The 27,989-nt window shown below is 46.4% G+C and overlaps 2 protein-coding genes across 4 annotated transcripts in view; one reads left to right on the top strand and one right to left on the bottom strand.

Annotated features, from left to right (window-relative positions):
- The window catches only part of PYGL (glycogen phosphorylase L), a 29,863-nt gene extending 29,494 nt beyond the window's left edge, over positions 1-369 (top strand). For both annotated transcript variants that reach the window (XM_008518721.2, XM_070630238.1), the window contains exon 20: positions 26-369. In XM_008518721.2, the coding sequence (XP_008516943.2) occupies positions 26-202 (177 nt within the window). In that variant the 3' untranslated portion in view covers positions 203-369. The remainder of the gene's footprint in view (positions 1-25) is intronic.
- ABHD12B (abhydrolase domain containing 12B) lies at positions 251-27,393 on the bottom strand. Of its 2 annotated transcripts, none has more exons than XM_008518733.2 (13): positions 27,260-27,393; positions 22,435-22,562; positions 21,529-21,631; positions 19,710-19,829; positions 17,564-17,594; positions 15,071-15,116; positions 14,840-14,969; positions 14,396-14,433; positions 11,347-11,426; positions 3,126-3,208; positions 1,678-1,756; positions 985-1,103; positions 251-870 (listed from the first exon to the last, which is right to left on the bottom strand). In XM_008518733.2, exons 1-13 carry the CDS (start codon positions 27,313-27,315, stop codon positions 843-845), a joined length of 1,041 nt encoding a protein of 346 aa, XP_008516955.2. In that variant the 5' UTR covers positions 27,316-27,393; the 3' UTR covers positions 251-842. The 2 variants fall into 2 exon arrangements, with proteins under 2 accessions (XP_008516955.2, XP_070486415.1); XM_070630314.1 differs by having other exon boundaries at positions 26,963-27,386.
- Between the last annotated feature and the right edge of the window lie 596 nt (positions 27,394-27,989).

Below are 27,989 nucleotides of genomic sequence, written 5' to 3'. Positions count from 1 at the left end.
CCATATGTGGGTGTGTTGTTTACAGAATCCAAAGGCCTGGAACACGATGGTACTCAAAAACATAGCTGCCTCGGGGAAATTCTCCAGTGACCGAACAATTAAAGAATACGCCAGGGACATCTGGAACGTGGAGCCCTCAGATCTAAAGATTTCCCTGTCCAGTGACTCTAGCAGTGGGGCGAATAAGGCCAGTGGAAAGTAAGTCATAAAACGAATCTAGAAAAAATTAGCCTGTTTTTGGACTTGAACATTTTTACAACATTCTTTGATTTTGTTTTATTGGCTGATAATCCAGTTAAGTATCTCTGGGAATTGGGGGGAAGCGTATGACTGTATTAGGGCTAAAAATAAAGTGTCGATTTCCAAGGGCCTCGAGACCCCCAAACTTCTTACTTTGTAGCAGCTTGAGCAGCGTGCTCAGACTTTCCCCAGCCCTATTCAGAAAGCTAGAAACTGCCTGGAACCTTTAATGCCACTTAAATTGCCAAACTAAAATACAAACTATTTAACTACATTTCTTACACTGCTAAGTCCAAAGTAAAGGGCACCTTATTCACAAAGATCCGGGATGTCTGGTAACTACACATTTTTAGGTGGGACCCAATTTTTACCAGATTCCGACTCTCCAGAGGGAGGTTTCACAGAGTAGACATGATAAGCTAAATGAGAACGTTCCGTCCGGCCCGGCATCCGTGCTTTCCCTTACTAAAATGGCGGGTAACTTGTAGAAATGTCAACGACTTCAGCTCATCCAAGCAGCCTGGTACAGTTTTAGATAAACAGACGCATCCCAGGTGGGTTTGGACCAAGTCTTCGCTGAAGATTTCCGCAGCTCTCAGACCTCAGGCCCACTGCTCGCTCAGGAAATCCCTGCAGAAAAAGGACGGGGTCAGCTCCCATGCTCCCGCCTCCAGGCTGAGGGGCCGGAGCGGCCCTGGCTGCCTTTAAGGGACGAATTGTCCCAGTTAGCAAAGCAGCTCTTACCTCACGGTTTTTAACAGTGTGGGGCTTTCACAAAGCAAGTTGTGGTGGAAGCCAGGAGGAAAGACCACCATCTTGACCCTCTCTTTCTTCCTGTATGCACTGTGTGCGATTTCGTAGAGCTGCGAGGGGCAGAAAGACAGAGACCAAAGTCTGACAATCAAAGCTCTTGTTTTCCAGTAATTTTCCTAAAAGGGCACAGAAACAGCCAGCTTGGGGAGTCAGTCCCACCAAGTCAGAGCTCTGCAGCTCTTCACGTCCCCAGCTGGCTGCCTCTGCAAGCAGGGAACTGAAACCTGCACAGCTGACATAGACTCCTGAGAGAACCCCTCCTTCCCGGCCGTCACTCCCTGCAGGGGGACAGGAAGTGCGATGGACCCACTCTGTTTGTTTAAAAGAAAAGAAACCACATCTGCATTCTCAGAGCCACTACAGGAGAGACTGCACGGAGGTTCCCACAGCAGCCTGGAGGCTCTCTGCGCCTGCAGATCCACAGACCCCAGAGGCAGGGCCAGGATCCACCACGGACGCTCCTTTGAGCTGAGCAGCACAGGACACCGACGCTTACTGTACACGCAGGCAGCGTGGCTGCTGAGGGTGGAGGGAACCCCTTGTAATGTCAGAGACCCTCCATCAGGCCCTAACCAAAGTTTAGCTGGATGAGAAAATGGCGAAATAAGTATAGTTTCAGTTTACCTGTTTTCCAATCTCCAAAGGCACTGTCCTGTCATCCTCACCGTGAAGGATGAGAAGAGGAGAAGACAGGAATTTAACACTGGGGGAAAGTGGAAAAAGGATTCAGTTCAAGAATGATACGTGGGGAGTGCTCCTCTTCTGAGTTAGAGCTTTAGGAAAACTTGAGGTTTGCTCAAAACACAAGAACTCTCCCTCCTTCCCTCCCAGGAAGAACAACTCGGTATATAATAGACTTCATATAGTAACTTTTTTCCCTCCAGGCAAGGTTCTCTCTCTTCTGTTTACTTATTTAATTAGGTATTTAAGTAATTTATTTCTGTGTGATTTTTGAAAATAATGAAGGAAACACTGAAACACTGAATTTGTACAGAGTTAAAGGAACCTCATCTTTTTCCTTATTCCAACTTATTTCATAATATCCAGAAGATTTTAATTAAAAAACTATAAAAGAGGGGCCGGCCTGTGGCCAAGTTCGCACACTCCCCTTCAGTGACCCAGGGTTTCACTGGTTTTGATCCTGGGTGCGCACATGGCACCGCTCATCCGGCCATGCTGAGGCAGCGTCCCACATAGCAGAACCAGAAGGACCTACAACTAGAAGATACAACTATGTACTGGGGGGCTTTGGGGAGAAGAAGAAAATAAAAAGAAGATTGGCAACAGATGTTAGCTCAGGTGCCAATCTTTTTTAAAAAATACTATAAAAGAAAACAAAATAACTCAAAACCCAAAGGACTAAAGAGAACTCTTTGTAGCAGTTTATTGACTTGTCACCATAAATGTGCAGGATGGACATGCAGTTGAGAGGTTTCGTTAGCTTCCTGGTCAGCCCCCTCGTTTGGTATTTCAGAAAGGCGATGGTATTAGGAACGACTTGTTCCCACTCTCATAACTGTCTCAAACAATACTTCCCTGCCCCCCCACCCCCGAATTCTGACACCCATCCACCCCCGCCACAGGGACTCGCTGCTACTCCTGACAATGTCAGATCCCTCCAGTGTGTTGAAATAGAAACAATATTGTTAACGACTGCCTCTTGGAGGCACTCAAATTCTCCAGCTGTGAAAGGCTGACTTGGCAAAGTCTAGTCACTGGACTTGCTGTTGGGTCAGTAGGCTGGATGGTGGATGGTTGTGGTTCCATGGGAAATAAGGCCTAGAAGCCAGGAGTACCCTGAGGAATGCTAGGCTAGATCCTAGATGACCTTTAGAAGATCCTGATAGACCCTAAATCTACAACTCCTTTTATGACGTCAGAGAAAGTACTGAATTGGTGAAGTCATCAAATCAGCCCTGAGGAAAATATCAAATACTAAAAATCTGTAGATGCTATGCCCCAAATCCTGTCCCCATCTGCGACTTCTCATCTACCCATCCGGTAATCACAGGAATGCTACCCAGAATCCCACAGATACAGTAATGAGGGATATCTTTTCATCAGCGGCTTACTTTTCATCATTAGGGAAGACTATTTTGTCTTTTCTCAGGGCATCCATAAGCGTGCGTAAAAACCCTGGAAGCTTCCGGTAAATCTGTTTTTTAAAAGGAAAAAAAATTAAATCATGGCATCTAGCTATGTCATTTGTTGTTGTTTCCCACCATGACCTGCAGTAACATCGAGAGTAATGACTTTCTAAATAAACTTTTTTTAAAAACAAAACTTTTATGACTTTAAAAGTAATTCATGTCATTGTGGGGAATTTGGAAAATACAGAAAGGGAGACGGAAGAAAGAAATCACCATAATCCCACCATCCATAAATAACCACGGTTAACATTTGTTGTTTTTACTTCCTGTCCTTCTGTAAACTCATTTCTTCAAACTCTTAAGGAAGCAGTGATATGCATACTCTGAAAATTGCTTCCACATTGGACATAATTAACTGGTTAGTTGGGGAACAGAATATTCTGATTAGTGAAAAATTCTAATGAAAGTATACAATACATAGGTAATTAGTTTTATAGCATTTGAACATTATAAACAGTTGAATACCATTTAATATTGCAATATTCTAAAAAGGCATTTTAGGTTTTAACAATGACCAGAGGACTCCAACCATAACAATTATCATTCTGAACGCTGAATTTCCTGTTCAGTGGTAAGCTCCAATAAATGCTGGCTAACCAGCTTTTACTATATTTTGAATAAGTCAATAGGTAAATTAGTTTATATGCCATAAAAACATCCATTTCAACTGAAATGAGGAAAGGACAGAAACCCTGAGCAATACAGGCTTTGAGAATGAATGCCCATTCATTTCTCTTCATTTCCACCGTCACCAGCCTGATCCACCCGCCACGTCTTGCTTGGACCTCGCCAACAATCCCACGTGGCTCCTGCCCACACCCTCACCCTGCCATAATCCAGTTCCCACAGGGAAACCAGTGATTGTGTTAATGAACAACTCACTTCATATCACTCTTTGCTTCACAGCCTCCAAAGGCATGTGGATAAACCCAAGCGTCGCCCTGGCCTTTGAGGCCCTACAGAGTCTGGCTGCTGCCTCTCCCATCACTAAGCCCCCTCTGTCCACCCTCGTGCCCGTGCCTTTCATTCCCCTTGGCCCGAGACCGCCAGACTTTCCCATGACAGCTGCTCCTCATCGTGCGAGTCTCGGCTCAGGTGACATTTCTTCAGAGGTTTTCCCACCGTCGACTCCCCCCCAGTCATTCCCCATCACACTGTTCTCTCACAGCACTTCTCACTACGGAGCCATGGTGGTGTGCACTCATCTCTGCAGCAAGCAGAAAAACATGAGAGGAAGACGGACCACAGCTCTCTTATTCGCTGTGGTATTCCCAGACCTAGAGGCGCTCCCGGTGCCTAATAGACACTCGATAAACGTTTGCTAAAGAGAGAACATATCTCTTGTGCAGAAATCCCTGGTGTGCACTCCAGGCTGTTATCTGTCAGTTTCATCTTAGTGTGACTGAATTTCACTCGGATTTTATTCCTTGGAATAGATTTGCCAAGAGGAAAAGACCGGCAAAGTATTACACGTATTCCTCTGTGGTGCCTGGGGATGGAGGGTGTGCAACGTAGGCAGTGGGACGTTGCAGGAGAAGGAAGTGCGTACCGAATAGGTGGGCTGGGGCCAGTGAGAGCAAATGTCTGCTTCACAGTTTTAAAAAGAAATGAATTATGTTCATTCCAGAATCAGTTTTTAGATCATGCGCATCACTGCTTCTATACGAGTCTGGGGAAATTAGAGTTCCTCGCTGTCGTCTGTTGTAGTCTCCCACTGTGAACTGTAGTAATGCAGCGAATAGTAACTTTCTAGATATAAAAACTGAAAAAAAAATTTTCTGATTTTAAAAAGTAATTCATGTCATTGAGGGGAATTTGGCGGGAAAATGGGTACAGAATGTGTCAGTTGGGCCAGGAAAGACCAAGGTCAGCTTTGCTGTTTTGGTTTAGCCGCTCCGCCAGGCACCCCCTGATTCTGGGGTCGTGGGCCTGCGTTTTCTGCGAGGTCTCCTAGTGGGCAGTGCACACTTGCATCCTCACCCTGCCTTCGTCCCTTTCTCCTTTGCCCTCCTCTTACTTATACAAGGGTAAGATGTCTTGTTCGGTTTTCTTTTTTCCTTTGTCTTCTGATTCCACCACCCTGGAATCGGAACTCCTCTGAGGGGAATTCCATAGGAGACGCCCTATGGCAGCTCATCTTCAATTCCGAGGGTGGAAGAAGGAAGCAGGCCCCAGTCAGTCTACCCCGTTGTTCCTCACTCCTCACCAGCAGGGGTGCCCCTCGAGACTCAGAGGCCACACCGTCCCATCCAGAGGGGCTCCTGATTGGTCTGCCTGCCTCCTCTCCTGGATACCAGCAGGTAAATGCTCCTAAAATACCAGTTACGTGGAATCTGCTATTACAAAGCTTTGGGAGAGCCACATCGTCCACTTTAAAACAAAACCAAAGACTCCTGGCTTGACTGCAGGACCATCCACGTCTGGACACAATCTTTCATTCCAAAGGCTGCTCACCTCCAATCTGTCTGCCTGGAGTTAGAAGATATAGGATTGAATCCCATTTCCTCCTCTTACAGGGTGTGTGGCCATTGGGCAAGCCTCCACTCCACTTCCCTCAGCCCTAAGTGAAGGCGATGATGCCAGACTCACGGAGCCATCGTGAGGACTTAAAGGGGGAGAGTGTGAAAGCTCCAGGTGGAAGCCCTGGTTCTCAGGACCTTAACACAACTGCCCCACTCCGGCCACGGGCCGTGGCTCGCATCCTCGCCTCCTCTCAGTCTTACCTGACTGCTCTCCTGCATCTACAGTCTCTCTGTACGTCTCCACTGACCACACCGGCATACAAGACCTCTCTTCCTAAATTCTGCCCACCCTGAAATTATAGTCCTGGGTCCTCCCTAACACTTCTCTTCGTCCGCTTGGTGGCAGGAAGAGTGAGGAAGGGACAAGTGTTGGTTGACTGCCCACCAGCAGCTGGTGCTTTGCATAGACCACTCTACTTAATTTAATCTTCACAACAGCCCTGTGCAGTAGGCAGTATGCATCAACCCCATCCTAAAAATAGGAGGACTCGGAGAAGGGAAGTAACTCACCAAGGTCTTAACTGGTTAGTGGCAGAGGCCAAATTTGAACCCAGATCCGTCTGGCTCCACAGCCAAGGTCTTTGTCCATGTGTCATGCTGCCTTCCTGTTCTGAGCAAAGAAACTGATCCTAAAGTGACACCTGGAAATCCCTGTCTCAACTTTCCTGTCTCCCCAACTAGGCAGGAAGCCTCTAGAGTTGAGGCCTGTGCCTTGCACTGCACCCGCGTGTCCCACGCCGCCTACACTGTCTCACCCAACGTGACGTTCAGAGTCGTGGCACTCCACCGACAGTAAAACAGCTAAGGGCCACTGAGCACTCATTCTGTGTAGACACTCCTAGAGATGCTTTTCACATATAATTCATTTAATTATTACAACAGCCCTGAGTAGACTATTTTTACCCCATTTTACAGATGAGGTATTTGAAGCAGTAGAAGCAATTAGTTCAAGGTTACAAGCTGTCAGGTGACAGCCTGGAGGTCAAACCCAGGAAGTCTGACAGCAGAGTCGAGTCCTGGTCCTTGAAGACAGAATGCTGCAGGGGGCTGCACTTCCAGCCCATCGAAGTACCAGCAAACTAAGGTTTTATGACATTTTAAATCAAATTCCAAACTTTAAAATATTGGGAGATTTCCCACTTCTAATAATAGAGGAATTGTTACAGACCAAACCTTTTGCCAAAGACAACTAAAAGAGCTGGAAAATTATTTTAAAAACCTTTGTTTGAAGGTGTCAGATATGTACCAAGACAGGGAGGTCTTGAGTGGTCTAGATCCCAGAGAGAAGGGAAGCTCAGAGAGGTGAGCCTGACGTTCAACACCACTTTTCTCCTTGAGACACAGCTGCCAGTCAGAAGAAAGCAAGAAACTAGAGGCAAAGGACACGGCATAGATGACACAAACAGAATAGCACAGAGTAAGAGAGCAGGTTTAAACTAACTAACTAGATCATACTTAGATTAAATGTAAACAGACTAAATACTACAATTAACAGGCAATGTTTGTCATACTGGGGAAGAAATCAAAACCCTACTATATGCTGCTTCCAAGAGATATACAGTACATAGAAGAATTCAGAGAAGTTGAAAGTCAAGAGATAGAAAATTATATATCACACAAACACTGTTCAAAACAAAGGTATATTCACATCAGACAGAGCTAACTTTAAGTCAAGAAGCATTATTAATCACAAAAGGGGATATTTCCTGATGAAAAAGGATCAATTCACATGGGAGATATGAAAATTACATTATTATTGGATGTATGTTCCTAATAATACAACCTCCAAAAAACTAAAATAGAAATAAACAACTCCACAATCATGGTAAGATACTGTAATACTCTTCCCTGAGTGACCGATAAAACAACCAGTCAAAAAGATCAGTGAGGAAGTTGGAGAATTGAACACGATGAATAATCTGACCTAATTGACATATATAGGACACTGCACCAAAAACAGGACATTCTTTTCAAGCACGTGGAACATTGACAACATTTCAGGACAGAAGCAAGTCTGAACAAATTTCACAGACTGAAATCATACAGAGTATATTCTCAGATCATAGCAGAATTGAGCTAGAAATCAATAACAAACATAATAAAATTCCAAAATGTATAGAAATCATGAAATATACTTCTAAGTAACCTATGGGTCAAAGAAGTCCAATAGTATAAAATATTTTGAGTTAAATGATCATTAAAATATATTTTGAAACTTGTGGGATGCAGCTGAAGTAAGGTTTAGGTGGAATATGCCTTAATGCATAAATTAGAAAAGAGGAAATTCTGAAAATAAATTATTCAAGAAATTTTTTAAAAAACAAATTAAATCTAAAGAAAACAGAAGAAAGGAAATAATCATGGTAAGACTAGAAATTAATAAACTAGAAAGCCTGCGATACAGATGGTCAACAAGATCTGAGTTGGCTCTTTGAAAAGGCTAATAAAATTCGTTAACTCTTGCTGTAAGTGCTGGCTGCCCTCCTCCTCCTTGCCTTGGATGACAGAAGCCATTGCTCCTGGAAGGTGATGCCACCCTCACCCCACCCAACCCCAGGAACGGTGGGATCGACCACCAGCCTTGACTCGAACCTTGGAGTTCTATGTGGATCCAGCCAAAGCTGGACGTTACCTGAGGTCACATCTTGTTCTCCTCTTCCCACTTCCCTATCCTGCAACTCTCATTCAGATGACCTCCCAGGCTTTTCCTGAAAAGCACTCTTTCAATAGATCACACACACCAAATCACTGCCATGGCTCCGCTTCTAGGAGAAGCTGACCTAAAACTGAAATTAAGAAAACCTAAATAATAAATAAATGTATATATAAGTAAATGTGTAAATACCAGGTTTATTAATTGGAAGACTCAATATTAGAAAGCTATGAATGCCCACAAATTGATCTATAGATCCAAAGTAATCCCAATTAAAAATCCCAGGAAGTTTTTTGTAGAAATTGACAGGTATATTCCCAAACATATGTGGAAATGCAAAGGGTCAAGAATAGTCAAGAGAGTTTTGAATAAGAAGAACAAAGCTGAAGAACTTAGCCAGATATCAAGCCATATGATAAAGCTACAGTAATTAAGAGATTGTAGTATTCATACGAGACAAAGGAGAGAAATGAGAATTTACCAGCAGACCTATATATGTAATAGGCACTGATATATACAAACACTGGCTCTGCAGAGTGCAGGGAAGGTCCAGTTAGTACATGGCTCTGGGCCAACTGGATGTTCATATGGACTTCTACATCCAACATCTACAACAATACATACCTGTGGATTACAGCTCTAAATCTAAGAGGTAAAACAGAATTTCTAGAAATAGCATAGAAGAGTATCTCCATCTTTGGGTAAGCAGAGTTTTATTAAACAGGACACGAAAGTATTAGCTATAAAAAAAAAAAGCATTGGTAAACTGGTCTGGTCCACCTTAAATTTAGGAACATCTCTTCATCATGAGATACCATTAAGGGAGTAAAAAGGCAAAGCAAAATAAGAGAATATATTTGCAATTCAGATAATTTTCTAATGACTCATCCTATGAAGAACTTTTATAAATAAAAAGAAAGACAACTCAATTTAAAAATGAACAAAAGGGGGCTGGCCTCATGGCCAAGTGGTTAAGTTCAGCATGCTCTGATTTGGCTAACTGTGTTTGGTTCCCGGGTGCAGACCTACACCACTCGTCAGCAGCCATGCTGTGGTGGTGACCGACATACAAAAGAGAGGACCATTGGCACAGGTGTTAGCTCAGGGCCAATCTTCCTCAGCCAAAAAAAACAACAAAAAACCAAAAAAAAACCATGAATAAGTATCTCACAAGAGATGATGTCTAAGTGGCTAATAAGCATATGAAAAAATGCCCAACTTCATTAGTCATCAAGGAAATGCAAATTGAAACCACAACAAGATAAGAATATGAGGGCAAGGATGTAAAGCAATTGGAACTCTCATACACAACAGGTGGGAGAATAAAGTGGTCAAGTCACTTTGGAAAACTGCTTGGCACTATAACTACTAAAGCTGAAAATATGCATGCCTTATAATCCAGCAATTCCACTCCCAGGTAATACTCCAGTGAGATAGGCACACACATGCTTACAGAATTCACATTCAAGAACGTTGACAACAATGTTATTACCCCAAACAGAAAGCAACTCAAATGCCCACATACAATAAGTCAATAAATTATATTATATTTATACAATGAAATACTATATAGCAATGAAAATTATCAAATCATAGCTATACATCATGGATAAAATTCTACAAATATATGAATGGATGAAAAAAATAGAAATTGTCCTATATAATTCTACTAATATATAAAGTTCAAAAGCAAAACTACATTGCTTAGAGATGCACAGATGAGTGGTAAGCCATAAAGAAAAGCCTGGATACGATTACCATGAAACCCAGCGTCACACTTAGGGCGAGGCTGACTGGATTGGGAAGTGACATACAGGGGTGCTAGTGATGCTAATTTCTTGACTTAGGTGTTGGTTACATGGGTGTTCAGTTTATAATGATTTGTTAAATCATGTATTCTATTATGTTAAATTTCAAAATTATAAAATATCAAAAAAGAAACAAAAGTAAATGGAAAGATCATATCTGAATTGCTAAATACCAACAAGTCAATGAATTTATTAGTAATTACTTAGAGTAATATAATAGATGTTCCATTAATGATTATCTTAAAATGAATGTTCACTTGTCTAGAACCAATTGAAAATGTCTGATTTATTAAATCTTAAATTACTCGGCCTTCAGTCTTTAGATTGCAGAGGGAATTCCAGTATTGAGTGGGGCTTAGATAGCCCACAGGCATTTTCAAGACTCTGTGATTCTGTGAACTAGCTGTCCTAGGAAGTAACAAACTGCCTTTTCCCTCGAAGTTCAAGGATGATTCATTGTATGAAAGATTCCAAAAGTAGACAGTTGGATTAAAGTAACCTAAGATGCCTTCTAACAGCAATTTAAAATTTGGGGCCACATGTCCCCTTAAGAATCCTCTCTCTCTTTTCGTCCCACTTGTTTGCTAACATTTATATGGAGGTATGACTATAAGCAACTGAGCGTTAGGCATGGAATAAAATTACAAAATTAGAATAATCTATACAACAGAGTGAAAAAACAACATCTTCTCACCCAGTTCTTTCTCTGCCTGGAAAGATTGTCTTCTCTTCCTGGGATATTGTGTAAAACCATTTGGCAGCTTCCTTGCATTCTCTAGAGACTTGCTTATCATAAAATCATGAAAGATATGTGACTGACATTCATAGGGCTAAAAATGATGAATGAGAGCTTTGTTTCCACTTTGAAAAGAAATAATAATAATATATAAACCCAAGTCAAGTCTATCTACAGAATTGTAAAAGATAGGAGGTAAAGCTTTGGCTCTTATAAGCCCCTCTATCTATCAGAAGAAAGTAAAGGGACCTCCAAGTCCAGAAGCCATCGTGCCCCGCTTTAACTGCAACTGGCTAATAACCTGTCTCAGGTTAGAATAACTTAGAAACATATGAAACTAGTTAAGAAAGGAATGTGGTTAATAAACACAGGCATGGAAACAGCCTACACATTGACATCTTGGGAATATGAATCAGAGACTCACCTTTAACAAGGGATAATTGATACTTGCAACCCATATGTTGGTAAATGGAGCTTCCAGGATAATAGCATCAGCTGGGGATCCTTGAAAATAGCAAAAAAGAAATAACTCCCCTATCATATTGAAATAGCACCTTCCCTAAATAAGGGGTCCTCAAGGTCTTGTACATAAACTACCTGCATCAAAATCATCTGTGAAGCTTATTAGTGATGCAAATTCCTGGACCCCACACAAGATTTACAGAGTCAGAAGTCAGAATCTCAGGGGGGTGGGGAGTGTGAGAATCTGCGTTTTTAACAAGGTCTCCCCCACCCAAGAGATTTCCATGCACATGATAGTTGCAAACCACTACTCTCTTCTAAAACACAAGCAGACTTTCACGGCTTGGACAGTTCAAGGAAGCAAAGCGCCATGGGAAGTGTTCTGCAGTCCATTGCTGAGAACGTGCCAGAGGCCGACTAGGTTGTTTTGGCCAACACTCCCTCTGAGAACAATTAGAAAATGTGTGTTGGATGTTTGAAGGTGTCTGAGGGCTGCTAAATCAGTGAGAATTTGTAGAGCCAATACCAAAAGAACAACGCCAAGAGAGTTTGAGCGGCCTCCCCTCCAAGCAGCGGAAACTTTGAGAGCAGCAGTGATGGCTGAGAGCTCGACAGAACCGCCAGCATCTCACAGGACCATGAGGACAAAAATTAGAGCTCAGGATCTGACAAGGAGGAGGGCCTGAGTAAATATCTCGGGCTTTTTGTTCTGACTGCAAAGGACCACACCCTGGGAGTGATGGTGAACTAGAAACAGACCAGCCTCCTAAGGCCTGAGGCCCAGCCTCAGTCAGCTCAACCCCTGATTAGACTGGGGGTCTCCCTGCATAACTGCCTTTCAGGAGAAGAGTGAACTCTTTCCAGAAGACGATGCCATTCCCCCAGCCTCAGATTACTACAATTTTCCATAAACAATGCCTAGCACTTAGCTAACAACAACTAGACATGAAAAGACAAAAATAGCCCAAAAACAACAAAAAAGCCAATAGCAGAGATAGATAGGCCAATGAAAGACCTAGGTATTGGAGTTATCATATATGGGCTTTAAAATAACTTATAGTAAATAACATATAGTAAAATTATTAAAATTTTAATAATTGTTAAAGCTTCCCTATATTGATATTAGTGTATTAAAATTCTCAGTTATTTACGCATATTTACATACATAGACACATAAATATATATTTAAGTGATTATTCAAAAAATCAATGATGATAAAAATTTTAGGAGAAAACTATAAATTCTATAAAAATCAAATGAAAATTCTAGAACTGAAAAATACAATAATTGAAATGAAGAGATCAATAGACTAGTTAAGCACCATATTAGAATCAGCTGAAAAGAATTAATGAACTGTGTAAGCGGTCAAAAGAAAATATCTAAACTAGAGCACAAAGAGAAAAACATTTGGAAAACCCAAAAAAGAACATTGGAGACATGTAGGACATGGGGAACCGACTAAAAAATAGACATATATTATAGTCCCAGTGGGAGAGAAAAGGTAGAATGGGGCAGGTACACTATTTGAAGATATAAGGACCAACAGTTTTCCAAAATGAATGAACATCAAGCCACAGAATTGAGATGTACTGTGAGCCCCAAGGAAGATAAGTACTAAGAAATCCACACCTAGGAAAATCACAGTAAAGCTGCTAAAAACAGAGCCAAAAAAAAATTCTCAAAAACAGCCAGAAGAGGGGCCAGCCCAGTGGCATAGTGGTTAAGTTTGTGCTCTGCTTCAGAGGCCTGGGGTTTGCCAGTTCAGATCCCGGGCATGGATCTATACACCGCTCATCAAGCCATGCTGTGGTGGCATCCCACATACAAAATAGAGGAAGCTTGGCACAGATGTTAGCTCAAGGCCAATCTTCCTCACCTAAAAAAAAAAAAGGAGCCAGACCAAAAAGTAAGCATTTTCTTCAAAGGAGCAGCTGGGAGACTGGCAGCTGACTTCCCAATGAAGCACTGAAAGCCACAACAAAATGGATGACATCTTCAAAGTGTTGAAATAAAGTTACTGCCAATCTAGAATTCTATGCTCAGTGAAAATATACTTCAAGAAGGAAGATGAAATAAAAACGTTTTCAGACCACAGCTAAGAGAATTTTTCACTCACATCGGCAGATCAGAAATCCCAGATGGAAGCACAGTGATGCTGAGTGTAACAAAGAGCAAAGAAAAGGGTGAATCTAAATATTGACTTTATAATATAAGAATAATGATGTTTTATGAAGTGTGTAATATTCAGAAAATTAAAATACATGATAGCATAAGTTCATAAGTTTGGGAGTAAATCATTGCCTCATCCAGGAAGGAAAGTGTTCATGACATGAGCACTGAGTTCAGACAGTACGATGACCAGCGCTGTGGACGCGGTGTGCGCGGATGGCCACAAGAGTGTCATTTCCGTAAGTAATTAAGAGTGTGATCGCAGGTGACCTGTCTCAGGTGTTCACATGACTCAGCCTGACCTGTATTGCCATGTGAAGGTTAGGACACAATGCAAGAGATCACAGGCTTGTAGAGCACGTCAGAGTCACCTGGTTCTGTTCATAGAGATTCTGGTGAAAACATCTGGGATCCAGGAGGCCTGTGTTGTAACAAGCACCCGCAGGAGCTGTGGGTGCAGGCGCCTCCCAGAACACGGGGAGAAGCTGCCGTGAATGTCGTGTAAGAGGGCTGTGGCCAGCGAGCCCCACCTGTCACGTCATCATGGATCGTTTCCTCTCCTGTAATCCAGGTCACTCAGTAACAACACTCATTTTCACTTCACAAGGAGGGCTTTTCCAAAGGCAATTTCAACTCTTTCCTTAGGATTTATTTTTAATTCATAACCTTTAAAACCAGCTATTGTTTTATATTAAACAGAGAGGAAAGCAAGCCTGTTACACTCTCGGAAACTGTCTAAAGCTGGGGAGCTGCGGGTGTCTCTGTGTTTGGAGTGCAGGAGTCTCCTGTGAGCCCCCACTTCCAGCATATCCCCGGCTCCCCCCGTGCAAGCACTGACATACCTCTCTCTTCCAGCACTCTGGCAGCATTTGTTGCAACCCTGTAAAGAAACAAAAATTAGTGCATGTGTGAAGCCATGACTTCACGGTCCAGTAAGCAGCACAAAGTGCAGCATCCAGGGCGAGTATACCATGAGAGCTCTGGGCCCTCCCCTTAGAAAATGTAGCAAGACAGAGAACTTTGCACAGGATTTCCCCATATTAAGAATCCTTTCCTTTAGAACTCTCAGGGAGAGTTCTGGAATGGGCTTCAGTGTCACAGATAACCACAGAGCTGAACGGACACTCCCTTGCTCTGCATATGGGCACACTGAGATGGCAAGGTCTCTGGCCAATTGTGGGCTATGAGAGGGCAGAGCAGAGCCCCTGTCTCTAAGCGCGGTGCTCCTGCACTGCCGCTAGGGATGTGACACAGAAGCCAAAGGACCCTCTTCCGACCCCTCTTACCCTGTTCCCAGAGAGTGGCCCCAGAGACACACGGGGGTAGTGCCACTTCTCGCCTTGGTCCACTCGTAGACGAAGAGCGCGTCAGCCGTCAGTCCCTCCTCAGTGGGCTTCCCGGTGGAGTCCCCGAACCCTGGTGGCAGGGAAGGCCAACACAGGTCACAGCCTCCAGGTGAGGCCATCCCAAGCCTCCCTCCCCCTGGAAAGCATCTGTGCCCTGCTCTCCACACGCACCTCTGTAGTCCACAGACAAGACGTGGAAGCCGCCATCACTCAGCACCTGGATGACAAAGGGGCTGTTACCACTTCAAGTAGAAGACGCAAACAGGGAAGGTGGAACAGAAGCCCCGCTCCTCCTCACAGCCCGGGAGTGATGGTTTCATAGGAAGGGAAAGAGGGTTTCTGAATCTGGGGTTTGACTTCGAACTCGAGATCTGGCTCCGCGGGAAAGAAGGAGAGTGCTGGGGAGGATTGCTGGAGGACCACCTGAGATGACAGGGCATCTTGGGACACAGCAGACATCTTTTCTAAGAATTCCCTGGAGAACAAGAACTCCACAGAGTTGTAGGAGAGGCAATCAGATAATGGGAAGAGCTTTGCATTAAATGTGAACAAGAGTTAACATCGATCCAAAATAAAGAGGTCGCTCGACTATATGAAAGCACGGCCAAGCCCTGCGGATAAATGAGGGAAGCGTATGGAAACACCATTTCAAATGAGATGAGCTGCAGTGATAGACAAAGAGAAGAGGGAAACGGGGCAGAATTTACTCTGCAGACGCTTGTAAAACTTTAATCCTCGCGATAGTCCTGTAAGGTAGGTATGATCTCCATGTTGCAGATAAAGGAACTGACCCTGGAAAGTTTAAGTAACTTGTTCCCCTGGGTCTGCTGATGTCCACACACGTGCTTCCCCCAGCACCGCACAGAAGTGGGTGGCTGCATCTCCTTGGGACTTTTATATACAAATTGAACTAATAATGAGGAACTAAACAAAACTTTTAAGTAGCTGTTTAAACTACATTCCCTCCAAGAAAGCTATCTAAGACCCAGAGTAGCTAAGCATCCAGGGAAGTGGAATATCATGTGTTGTTTGTTGTAAACTGAGGGACCACTTGACAGTACAACTCAAGGACAACAACAGCAGATCCTACGCCTAAGAATTTATCTCTAGGAAAAAAAACCTAAAGAAGAAAAAACTAAATGCTTAAAGTTTTCTGTAGCAATACTATTTAAAGTGAATTTAGAAAAAAAACACTTGTATCTCACCACAGTGGACTAGTTAATAAACGATGGTCTATGAATGCCATGGAGCATGAGCACCCTTTAAATTGATAACTACGACAACTAAGGAAAAACATGGAAGAACGGTTATGAAATAGTATTAAGTAAAAGACCACAACAGGAGAATATATATGGACCCAATCATAGTATATAAAAACTAGAGAGAGACACAAAGACTAGGTGGGAATGCAAATAAGTGAAAATAGCTGTATTGGGTGACTGAAGTGATGGATGAATGAATGCATGAAAAAGAGAGAGGGATGGAGGGAAGGAAGGAAGGAAAGAAGAAGGGACAATTTAATAATAAAGATTTAATTTTTAAAAGAAATCCCCTACCCAAAAGGGAAATCAAAGGGCTGAGGAGCTTTGGGAAATGATGCGTGTGGCACGTGGCACCGAGTCTGCAAGGCAGGAGTCTCGCCGTACCCTCCCCACCCATCCCAACTTCCACAGGTGATCTGACCACTCTTCACACTGACGCCTCCAACAGGGGACACACAATTCAGCTTTGCCAAGAGTGGGAGGGAAAATAATACATGTTCTCATACACATCGGCTTCACCACCATCCCATGGAGGAAGTGCGAAGAGTGGGCTTCAGGGTGGAAGCACACCTAAAACTTAATAGGCGCCGCCATCCCAGGCAAGACCACATCCAGCCCACCAGTCGGTCAGAGTGGGCTCTGGGGAGGCAGTGACGGGAGAGGGAGCGGTGGATGGGGGAGCAGGTCTGGGATGCCAGGCCTGCAGGATTCCGGGCCCCACTGACACTGTCAAGTCAGGAAAGAGCTCTGAGGCGAGAGCTGGCATGTGGGAGGAGAGATCAGGTCCTGTGGTCAGTCACTGGACAAGCGACCCGGCCACCTGAGAGATTAACAAACTGGAGCGTGGGAGAGGATACACAGCCTGGCCCACCAGCTCTGAGCCAGGAGCGCTTGCCCTGCTCCTCACACGGGAAGATGCAGGGGCAGTGCCCCCAAGCTGGGGCCCTGAGCAGGCTGGTGAGGGGGGCAGAGTGCCTGCCTCCCTTTATGGGGCGAAGCCAGGGCCTCCACGACTTTTGAAAGCAGACGTTCTGTCTTTATCCTGTACCACAAAAAACGGTTGTTTCTTGTAGGAATGCCTTTTGCACTTAATATACTCTCATCCCATCCCCCAGCCCTCTGAAAAAGCAAATAAAATGTGTCTTCAACTCCATCTGGCGATGAAGGTCATAAACTCATGAAAGGGTGTGAGGACTCGGAGATGTTCACATCTGTTTTGATCCCCGGTGGTCACTGCAGGTCGAGAAGTCCACCTGTGGGACTCTGGGCTCCAGGCTCCATGCCCACCCTGGGAGCTCTCAGGACACAACTGTGCTGAGGGCTGAGGAAGTTCTTACGGCTGAGCCCAGAAGACAACAACTGGAGACATAAAATCGGTGCCTTGAGGCCCCGTGAGACATACCTTCACCAGCTTGATTCTGTGAGGAGCTGCCCTATGGAGGAGGTTAAAAAAAAAGAGCAAGAATTAGGAATTTCAGTGACAAATTCAATAAAAATCACTATCACGCTGCTGGCATCTGATCTCATGGTTCCTCTCTCCGGTTAGAGGAATGAGTCGCTAGGAAGGGGAGACGACTTGGGCGTCACAGCCCCGGTGGACGTGTCAGGGTGAGTGGCGATGGCTCCCCACTGCTGCCCAGCCCAAGGAGCCGGGCCTGGCCGCCTGGGCTGCCCAGCGTCAGCGTGGGACGGATCGCTGATGGCCCCTCCCTTCACTCCACACAGCAAAACCTCCTTCTAAGAATACGTGCGGAAGCTGAAGAAAGATCAGTGCCAGAAAGCGGCTTTTCAGAACACAGGATGGTATAGTCGTGTTCACTAAGCCGAGATCGGCCTGTTCCGGGTCCACCCCGCCACGGAGCAAGACGCAGCGAAGGCCAGAGGCCCTGGCCCTGGAGGTGCAAGAAACATCTTGTTCCAAAACAACCGTACTGTCTGCTCTGTAGTAACCGCATTAATGCAAGAGAGACAAAGAGGATTCAAATGGCAGAGGACTCTTCAAAGACTGCTTGAGGGGCTGGGCTGGTGGTGTAATGGTTGAGTTCACGCACTCCGCTTCAGTGGCCTGGGGTTCTTGGGTTTAGATCCCGGGCATGGACCTATACACAGTTCATCAGCCCATGCTGTGGAGGTGTCCCATACAAAATAGAGGAAGATAGGCACGGATGTTAGCTCAGCAACAATCTTCCTCACCAAAAAAAATAAATAAAAATTAAAAAATTTTTAAAAACTGTTTGAATTTTGTCTTAGAGCCAAGTTTCTTAAACTTTAGTGGATCATGGAGCCCTGTGAACATGTGGTTAAAGCTATGGGCCCCTTTTCCAGAAAAATCCACCCTTTGAATGTTATGTACAGTTTTGGGGAGGGTGTGTGTGGACCCTCCGGGCCTTCCGTGGATCCCGAGTCTAGAACCACTGTTGGCAGCAAGGTTCCCCATTCCTCCCACTTGGCCTGCCTTCCACCCAGTACTGCTGGTGGAAGCAGAGGCTTCTGGGAGGGCAGGAGGAAGCTTGGTGACCCAGCGCCGGTGAGTCTGGGTCACTGAGAGCAACAGCAGGTTCCCCCAGAGGGGCAGATGTGGATGCGTGGTCCTCACCATCCTTTAAATAAGCTACTGTAACCCCATCCCCAAGTCTGCACAGCCAGAACAATGTGAAACCACGTTGAAAAGTGCTGATTTGAATAGGGGATCTCTGTAAATGTGACTCTCAGATGGACAGCTCGAGAAAGCCCCTTGAGCCAAGGCAAGTCTTGAGAAAGCCATCATCCGACAGAAGAAGACAGTGAGAGAGAGACACAGGCGAGGCAGCCGAGGGACACCTTCTGGAGCCTGTCGCCTGGTTTGAAGTGTCCCCCCTGAGAGAGTGAGTTCTGGGGTCTCCGCAGCTCGTTGCCCCTGCCCCAAGCTGAAGAGGCACAGTGATCATCGCCCCCCGTAATTAGAGGCGCCACAGGCTCTGTGGCACATCAGAGAGTGGGGCTTCGGGAGGCCGTCCTCCTGGCAGACGAGGCCGAGTATGCAGAGCGGGCTGGGGCATCGTGTTCTAAACTAGAATTACTCAGACGGTCCCTGGGCCCTGGGGTCAGAATTCCAGTTGAGCTCTCATAGGGGGTTTAAACTTTTGATCAAAAGGATTCGTGCTAAATAGGAGAATCTGCATGTAGTTTTGTGAAAAGACCATCGATGTGGAAATTGCTCTGTCTTTGCCTCATGTCTCATGCCTGTTCTCTTTCCAGTCCTCCATAGGTTCAATCCTTCATTTCAGACAGTCTTAGGCATTAAACAAACCACTGTCTTCTTTGAAACCAGTATCCAAATTTTGGAAGTCAGTCTCTCTTTCAGTGAAATATCCACATTATTCTACATATAGAATACATATTATATTTTTTAAGAGAAATGTATTGCCAGACACCTTCAAATTTCAACCAAAGAAAAAAAATGTGTATAGGCATGCTCTCAGAGATGAAAACTGAGCCCTGCCTCTCACTCTCCCCAGGACTGAAAGGCTCTCTCTCTTAAAATAAGGAGTCTGAGCAAAGTCACTGACCTGTTCTCCGCACTGCCGTGAAGATACACGATGATCGGGTTGCCGTCGCGAAGGGCCGCCTCGTACCAGGAACGGTCCTTCCCCTTGGCGTCTTCCCCCCGGCAGCTGGGGACCGTGTGCCTGCAGCGACGAGAGGTTCCAACAAACATGTCCAGAGGGGAGGGCCCTCTCTCCGTGGCGGAGTCTGAAACCTTCCTTATGTCAATAAGATAGACAGACAGATAGTGGATAGATTGATAGATAGATAGATGATAGATAGATAGATGATAGACAGACCATAGATGATAGACAGATGATAGATAGATGTAAACATACATGTTTATATTTCTAAACTTTTATCTGAGTCATATACACACATGGTAAAAATTAAAATATAATACCACAGATAGGTCTTATAATGAAAACCGCTGCTGCCCCAGCCCCTCCCCATGCACACAGAACCCCTTCGACCATTATGTTTTGGTGTCTCTGACTCCTGCCTATGCCTATGCTCCTCCAGGACTGTGGCTCTTAGGTGCAGTGCGTTGAAATGCAGTCCACTGGATGGAAACAAGAAAAAGATGACAGACATTTGCCGCCTGCTATGGTTTGGCTGAAGAGACAAGTTGGAAAGAATTGAAAGAGAACCCATTTTGGTAGAAGAACACCACTTTACCATGACACCAAGCTCTTCTACTCAAGAAACTTGATTTTAAACACCTGTCTGAGCTCCAGATCCTCCCCCTTGTTAAACCGATGAGTGAACCCCCGAAAATACAAACACTGCCTCCCAGCACTTGGAGACTGGCCACGTGATGATAAATCTTCAGTCCTCTCAATCATTCGGGAGCAGAAAGTCTGACATCAAACCCCAAGCCTCTGCCCTGAGAAGGCGGCCATTGCTGCCCACCAGGTGAGCCCACCATGAGGACAGTTGACTCCCCAAACCAAGGACAGATGGGCAGGAGCAAAGAATCTAGAGATGCTCAGATTGCCACACTGTTGGCTGAACTGTTCACTGCAGATTAGGAAGCATTCACATTGTGGGTGAACCGACACTGGTTCCTCCACACTCTATGCTCAGATGCTTCAACTCCAGGAGATAAGATCTAGACCAGGGCCCCGGAAAAGGAGCCCAAGAACGAGCAGCAGAACCAAAGAGAAGAAAATACCGAGACCAGCACAGCGAGAACACAAGGAACACTCATGACTTCATCTCACAGGTGTTTACTGAGTGCCTTCCAGGGGCCAAGCTCCGTGCCAAGCGATGAAATCCACCCACAAAGTCGCAGGAAAGCTATAGTGTTGTAAGGAAGACAAACTTCAAACAATCACACAGACATTTAAGTACAGTGGGAATAAACGCCATGAAAGACAAGCCCAGGTGGCACTAACATTTGCCTAAAATGGAGGATGAGTAAAGGCTTCCCTGAAAATAACCAAACTCAGCCCAGGGGATGGGTAGGGGGTTAATTAAGCAAGGAAGGGGACAGAGGGGCAGAGAGACAGCACATCGTGCGACAGTGCAGCTTCATGTGCAAGGAGGCCAGTGGGTCCAGAGAAAGCCGGAAGGCGGAGGGAAGGAGGCAGGAGGGGGCGGGCTAGCCCTTCAGGCCTGGCGAGGGACCCAAAGCACAGGGCAACGCCTAACAATGCCACACTCCAAACAAAATTCCTGAGAAGCAAAATGGAGCTCATCTAGTATCAGGCCCAAGGGCAGGGGTGGAGCAGCCTGCAGGGAACTCCCCCACCCAGGGCCAGCAGCCCGGTGCTGCTCCCCCTCGCTTCCCGTGCACAACACTGCCCACCCGGCACCAAGCGAGCGTCCATCAGCACTCACCAGATTCCCAGAGTCACCCCGGGTTCAACTCGGAGGTAGAAGTTCACTGTGTGAGGGATCTTTACCTCCGGTTTCTTTAAATCCACGAGAAACGGTGCTTTGACTGGAAAGCAGAAATCATTATCAACTCCCAGAATCAAATTCCATGTCTTTTAACCACAACCAAAAAAAAGTAATTAGCCTTCTTGTTAACAGGCTTCTAAGCTGCAAGCTCCTGCAGTGAGCTCCTGGCAGAGTGTTTCATTTCCACATGAAGACTAGCCATCACAGGAGCTGGATGCTAAAGGACCCAGTGTGGTCGCCCATGGAAGAGTTTATTCCAGCCTTATCCTTGTCTCAGGAAGCAGGGAGACCCTTCTCCTAGGAAGGTGAGAGCGTCTGGAAGAGAGCAGTGGGCGTTCCATGATGGTAATCAGGCGTCACTGGGAGCCGTGTAGTGTCCAAGGTCGACACCCAGGCAAGAGCACAACCCGCGTGTGTTACATCGACCAATGCAGCTCTCAGTAGGACGACAGGGGAAGTGGATTCCTCACATCGCACTTCCGTCTTTCTCCCTCTCCCTGTCTGTCTGTCTGTCTGTCTCTCTCAAGGGCTATAGGTAAGAAGAGGAAGTGAAAAAGCAGAGAAGACAGTAACAGTGAGGTACCCACATTCACAGCTAACTTGAAGACCAAGCTCCTGAACTGAAACCCCACCCACAGGCTATGGTTTTCAATCTCTCCCCGACAGTTTGCGAGGATTCACACTAGACCCCAAAGCCCATATTAAATAAGTTTTGGACCATTTAAATCTAGCCACAATTTTATAACTGACAGGTCTTTTTCATGATGTCACATATTTGACAGCAGTGAGTTCTTTCTTTGGGAAAACAACATATAGGGAAATTAATGAAAAGTACATACTTACAAAAATTTAAAAAAATGAACATCTCCATCAGAGGAGGGAAAATGTGTTCTTTTAATGATTTACAAGTAAAATTGTCGTACAGAGTGGCAATTTTTCTTCTGAGTGTTGAAGAGGAGTGTGGAATAGATCTGCAATGTATCATGAAACAAACAAGGTATTCAGAATCTGTCCAAGTTTTGTCTTGCTGTCTTTTTTCTCTTAAAGTCCCAATCAAATTTCAGAGACCAACACAGGGAATTACAGGTAACTTGGCATTTAAGCAAAATCCGTTACAGAAGTATATGTAATGAGGGAAGATCAGACTGGGCACTGATGGCGAACTAGAAGAGGGAAGCAGCGAGTCAGGGTCCCAACCCAAAGGCCTATCATGAAAAAGCCCAGGTATGACGGGACAGGAGGAGGACATCGAGCCCAGGTGTGATGGGACAGGAGGAGAAGGACATGGAGCCCACGTGTGATGGGACAAGAGAAGGACATGGAGCCTGTGTGTGACGGGACAGGAGAAAGACATGGAGCCCATGTGTGACAGGACAGGAGGAGAAGGACACAGAGACCAGGTGTGACAGGAGGAGAAGGACATGGAGCCCAGGTGTGATAGGACAGGAGGAGAAGGACATGGAGCCCAAGTGTGATGGGACAAGAGAAGGACATGGAGCCTGTGTGTGACGGGACAGGAGAAAGACATGGAGCCCATGTGTGACAGGACAGGAGGAGAAGGACACAGAGACCAGGTGTGACAGGAGGAGAAGGACATGGAGCCAGGTGTGACAGGACAGGAGGAGAAAAACATGGAGCCCAGTTGTGATAGGAGGATAAGAAAAAGGAGCCCAGGTGTGACGGGACAGGAGGAGACGGACATGGAGCCCAGGTGTGATGAGACAGGAAGAGAAAAACATGGAGCCCATGTGTGACAGGACAGGAGGAGGAGGACATGGAGCCCATGTGTGACAGGACAGGAGGAGGACATGGAGCCCATGTGTTATAGGACAGGAGGAGAAGGACATGCAGCCCAGGTGTGATGAGACAGGAGGAAAAAAACATGGAGCCCAGGTGTGATAGGACAGGAGGAGGACATGGAGCCCAGGTGTGATAGGACAGGAGGAGAAGGACATGGAGCCCATGTGTGACAGGACAGGAGGAGGACATGGAGCCCAGGTATGACAGGACACACCTGGTAAGCTCCCTCCTGTGAGCAGTCAGTGTGAGGCCTGGTCGCCATCATCATGTCGTCAGGTTGAGGGGCTGGACAGCATTTCTGAACTGCCTCCCTGCCCTGATTTCTCTGCTAGACCAGAGGCATTTTTGAAGATAACTGTTATTACATGTACTTTGCAAAAGAGGAGACTGAACAGTAACCTTCCCAAGGTCACACAACCAATGAGTGGCAGAGCCACGTGGACCCAGGTCTGTGTGACCTCCAGAGCTCTGTGATGACCTCCAATGAGCTGTCATTGTCCTGGTGTGTCCTACTTGCCATCCATGCAAGTAAAACTGAACCCCAGGAACAAGGCTGGCCTCTGGCAAAGCTAAGCTTTCAGAGGGAGTTTTCTCAGGGTCCCCTTTCCCCTTCCGCACAGTTGCCCCTCGCAATGTCCCTTTGTCCCCCCATTTTCTTCTTCCTTCCTGATCCGGTATTCTCAGGAGCCTTCTGTTATCAAAGTCACCAGAGAGAGACCTTTAAAAAAGTTCTCCCTCAAGTGTTGATAACTTAAAAACCAGAGTACTTATATATGTTTGGGAGGAATGACAGGAGAAGATCATGAACCTCTGATGAGTTTCCAGCAGCCCTGCAGGGCGTGGAGACGAGATGTGGGCTCAGGGTAAGGGACAGCTCTTCACATGCATCAGACACGGGCAGCTGCCTCCTCATAAAAGCAGCAAGAAAGAAACGAAAAGGATGTTTTGTAAAACTTTAAAATAGCCTCCGTGAAGGCGGCAGGAAGGAGAGGACATTGTTGTTCTGACTTCAAAGATAAGAAATCAAAACCCAGAGAAGCCACTTTGAGCCCCAGATCAAGCCCAAATGGGCAGACCTGCACACAGGCTGATTTCTCATGCTTCCTTCACTCGGTGGGCCCCTGCTTTCTCCCTCCTCACTGAACCCACGCTGCCCGCCTGTTAGTCTCCCTTTTGAAGGTGGCAGGGCGCTTAGAAAGCGAGGCAGTAGAGGGAAATATGTTTCTGTTTTTAAAGAATAATTCATACAGGACCCTCCTCTCAAACAGCTCGAGGCACTTCTGTGAGAAGAGCTGCGGGAAGAGAACAGTGACCAGATCCCTGAGAGCATCAATAATGCAGGTGGCTTCTTTTAACTACGGGCTTGTCAATTTGACTTCCCCTGGATCAGTAAGGGATCAAAAGTCACCAGCAGCTAACAGGCCTTATCTGAGCGATGGATGCAGCTTCAGCCCAATCCCGCCCCCGGCCAGCACATCAAACAGCCACCTTGATGCTCTGGTGCTCTTCCGTCTGCCCTTTGATCAGCTGTGGCTGTAACTACACAGCGCCCCCAGGGGCCACCCAACCCGGCTGGATGATTCTCACTGGTGGAACCTGAGCTGCTACAGGGCGATCATTCGTGCTTCTCTCAGAGGTACCAGCTCTGGGAAGCCCAACCCAAACACATTTGGCCAGACAGCTATTCCAAACATTAAGACCAGCTGCACATGCATCCTACGTGCCTGTTTACTCCGCCAACGTGTGTTGATCATCAAGGACCAAGGTGTGTCTGTGCCCCCCCCTTCTTCCCTCCCAACCAAATCCTCCTCTTCCCTCACATCCACTCAAGTGTCTCTCCTTGGTCAAAGGCCCTCCAGACAGATCCTCCCACAGTGACCTTTCCTCTCCTTTCCACCCTCCCACTCATATAATCGGCCTCAGTTGGACCCTGCATTGTTCTCTGGTTGTTTTCCCGCTATCAGCCCTGTATCCCGATGAGCAGACCCGCGTGGCATCTAATGCTTCTTTCACATTCCACTTTGTCCAGCACAGGACTGAGCTCCATAAGTACTTGTGGAGGGACAGGTTGAGAACTGAAAGAAAAGTGTGTTTCTTTCATGAGGGAGAAGGAAGCCACGCCTGTTGGAAGCCCTGGGGGAGAGGGCAAGGGCTCCTTTCTCTTTTTTGAATTACAGTTGAAAGTCAGCGTGAGCTCCACCACGGCAGGACTTGTGCCTGTACCGCCGTGTGCCCCGGGCCTGGCCTGGTGCCGACAGAGAGCCAACGGAAAGAATGAATCAGCCATCACCCACTCCCGGGGGCTTCCTAAGCACTATCTAGAAATGTAAAGACTGGGGGTGAAATAGGGAGAAATGGAAGGAAAATAGCCCATTGACTTCCCCCAACTTCTTTCCTGTGCACATTTTCCATTTTTCTAGTTTGAAGAAAACCAGTTGTATGCGGAGATTTACTCTCCTGGGTCCATCCACCTTAAGGAACAACTACCTCTGATGAAATTTTTGTAAAATAAACAGATCCCCACAGTATTAAAAAATAGCCACTGCAAATATCCTAAGATTCAGCGTTCTCCTTGAGTCTCCAATCACATCACAGCAGAGCTAGCGCTGCCAGCAGCCCCAGGCACACAACAAACCCCCACGAATGCTCGTTCATCTAAAGCAACCTGCTCCAAGAAACAACCAGGATTCAGGATGCGGGACACCCATCTGTGCCCCAGCCTCTGCACTTCGTAAAGTAATCTTCTGCTCCAGTGAAGAAATGTACTAGTGTTTTATTCTTTCAGGAAGCATCTCTTGAGACTTATTTGTTAGTAATTAGTAAGGCAAGTGATCGAGCATTCCCCAATCCCCACGTCCCACTCCACTACCAAGAAAGTGGATTGTTCTCTAAAAGGGTGACCTGCCACTTTGATTCTCTGCCAAATAAATGTTAAATGATCCGTCATCGACTCTATAGAGACCATGAAAGAGAAGCTGCAAATGCCAGCTTTCCCAGAAGGACCGTATCAGGGAGGGAAGGCCCAGGAATGTGAAGTTGGAAAAGCACAGCCGTCAGGCTATTCTGACTGGGGTGCAGATCCACCCAGAGGGGCCAGGGGTCTGCACCGCCGCCGCGCAGTGTGGAGCCACAGGAGGAAGAAGGAGAGGAGCTTGGTGTCCGTCTTCACTTGGACACTCCAAAGTGAGTCTCCTGTGTTTGGATGTGATTCTTGGATATTTTGTAATCAGCAAAAATTAAATAAAACAAAGGAATAGAAAGAAGAAAGGCAAAGAAAAATGCCAATACCTTCCCACACCAACAGAACAAAACAGATACCCCAGTCTCCCCGGTCCAGGCTCTCCTACCAACACCTGCTTCCAAGTAAAGGCGATGGGCAAGATACTGCAGTGGATTCAGGTGGGTAAAGGTTACTGTGGAAGCCAAGGATTCATGGAATGAAGAAGATTAAACACCCGCTGACACAGACATTTCCGATTTAGAGGATGCAAGACCTTGGCACAGGCAGCGACAGGTTTTGGTTCCAGTGTCCCACCATCTTAGGCATGACGGAGGGCTGTTCCTTCCATACCTGCCGGAGGCTTCGCACGGGCTGGCCTTCCCATCCTGCTCCATCTGCACAGATAGGCCTCGACCGAACAGGAAGCCATCTAAGACTACCATTATTACCGCCACGATTACTAGTGTTTTTGAAATCCATCGGCCTGGTAATGAGGTGGTCACGCAGACAGAGGTTGGTAGGAACCCGAGCCGTCTTCCTGGCATCTCTGTAAGGAGCTGCAAAGGGACACCGGCCTGCGGGTGGGGTGGGGCCGAGGTCCCGGGGCTGGTGGAGCTCAGGGGACCCCTGGAGCCCGAGTGCACTCACCGCAGGTTCCGCGCCACCATGTCCCCCCAGGCGGCCACGCAGCCCCGCGCGTCCATCGCCCGGCCGGGTCCCCGCCGAGTCCGTTCGTGGAGCCCGGCGCCCAGAGCCCAGCGCCGCCTCCGCCTCCTCCCCCGCGGGGCCGGCCGGGCGGCAGGCGGGGCGCGGGGAGGTGCGGGGGCGGGATGGGGCCGGGATGGAGGGCGGGGCCGGGATGGCCCTGGGCGCCCCCCCCCCGCCCACCCCACAGGTTCATGTCCGAAAGCAGTTTCCCGCGCTGAGGCCGCTCTGCACGCTCGTCTCCATCTGTCCGAAGTGTATTTTTTATCACCGCAGTAATGACACAAAAGTTGGGTATCAGCTTCCGCAGCCCCTGCTGAAGAACCTACGCTTCCTTCTACTTTGACGTTTTTTTGACTTTTTTTCTTTCTTCCTTTTGTGTTTTCTCTTTTTCTGAAGCTTCCCCATCCGCCATCTCCCTCTTCTCTCTCACACACACCTGTCATCATCACTGTACAAAGAATTTCTTTGGCTCCATTCGGTGAGTAATGGTTTATCTGTCCAAGAGTTAGGAACTACACAATTCCCCCTTGTGTCCAAAATTAACAACTTTTGGGCGTTTTGCTTTTAGCAGCATGTATCAGAACCGCCTCGGCCCCCGCCTTGTATCAGGAGTTCACACCTGGAAAGGTGGGGCCGGGACTGAGGTTTGCTGGTGCAGGGTTACCTGGCA

Source organism: Equus przewalskii, chromosome 1 (assembly GCF_037783145.1).
Source record: "Equus przewalskii isolate Varuska chromosome 1, EquPr2, whole genome shotgun sequence".
Taxonomy (NCBI): Eukaryota; Metazoa; Chordata; class Mammalia; order Perissodactyla; family Equidae; genus Equus; species Equus przewalskii.
Note: the sequence above shows the minus strand (reverse complement) of the source record. Positions and strands in the feature narration are given on the sequence as shown.

What these genes read in the sequence shown, in the direction of transcription:
- ABHD12B (XM_070630314.1), bottom strand. Translation starts at nt 27,156, where the DNA reads ATGCCAGGAAGACGGCTCGGGTTCCTACCAACCTCTGTCTGCGTGACC. An exon ending in CTTGTCTGTGGACTACAGAG is followed by an intron (nt 14,970 to 15,070) that starts GTGCGTGTGGAG and finishes CCCTGCCACCAG; the next exon opens with GGTTCGGGGACTCCACCGGG. An exon ending in CAGAGTGCTGGAAGAGAGAG is followed by an intron (nt 11,427 to 14,395) that starts GTATGTCAGTGC and finishes GCTATTTTCAAG; the next exon opens with GATCCCCAGCTGATGCTATT.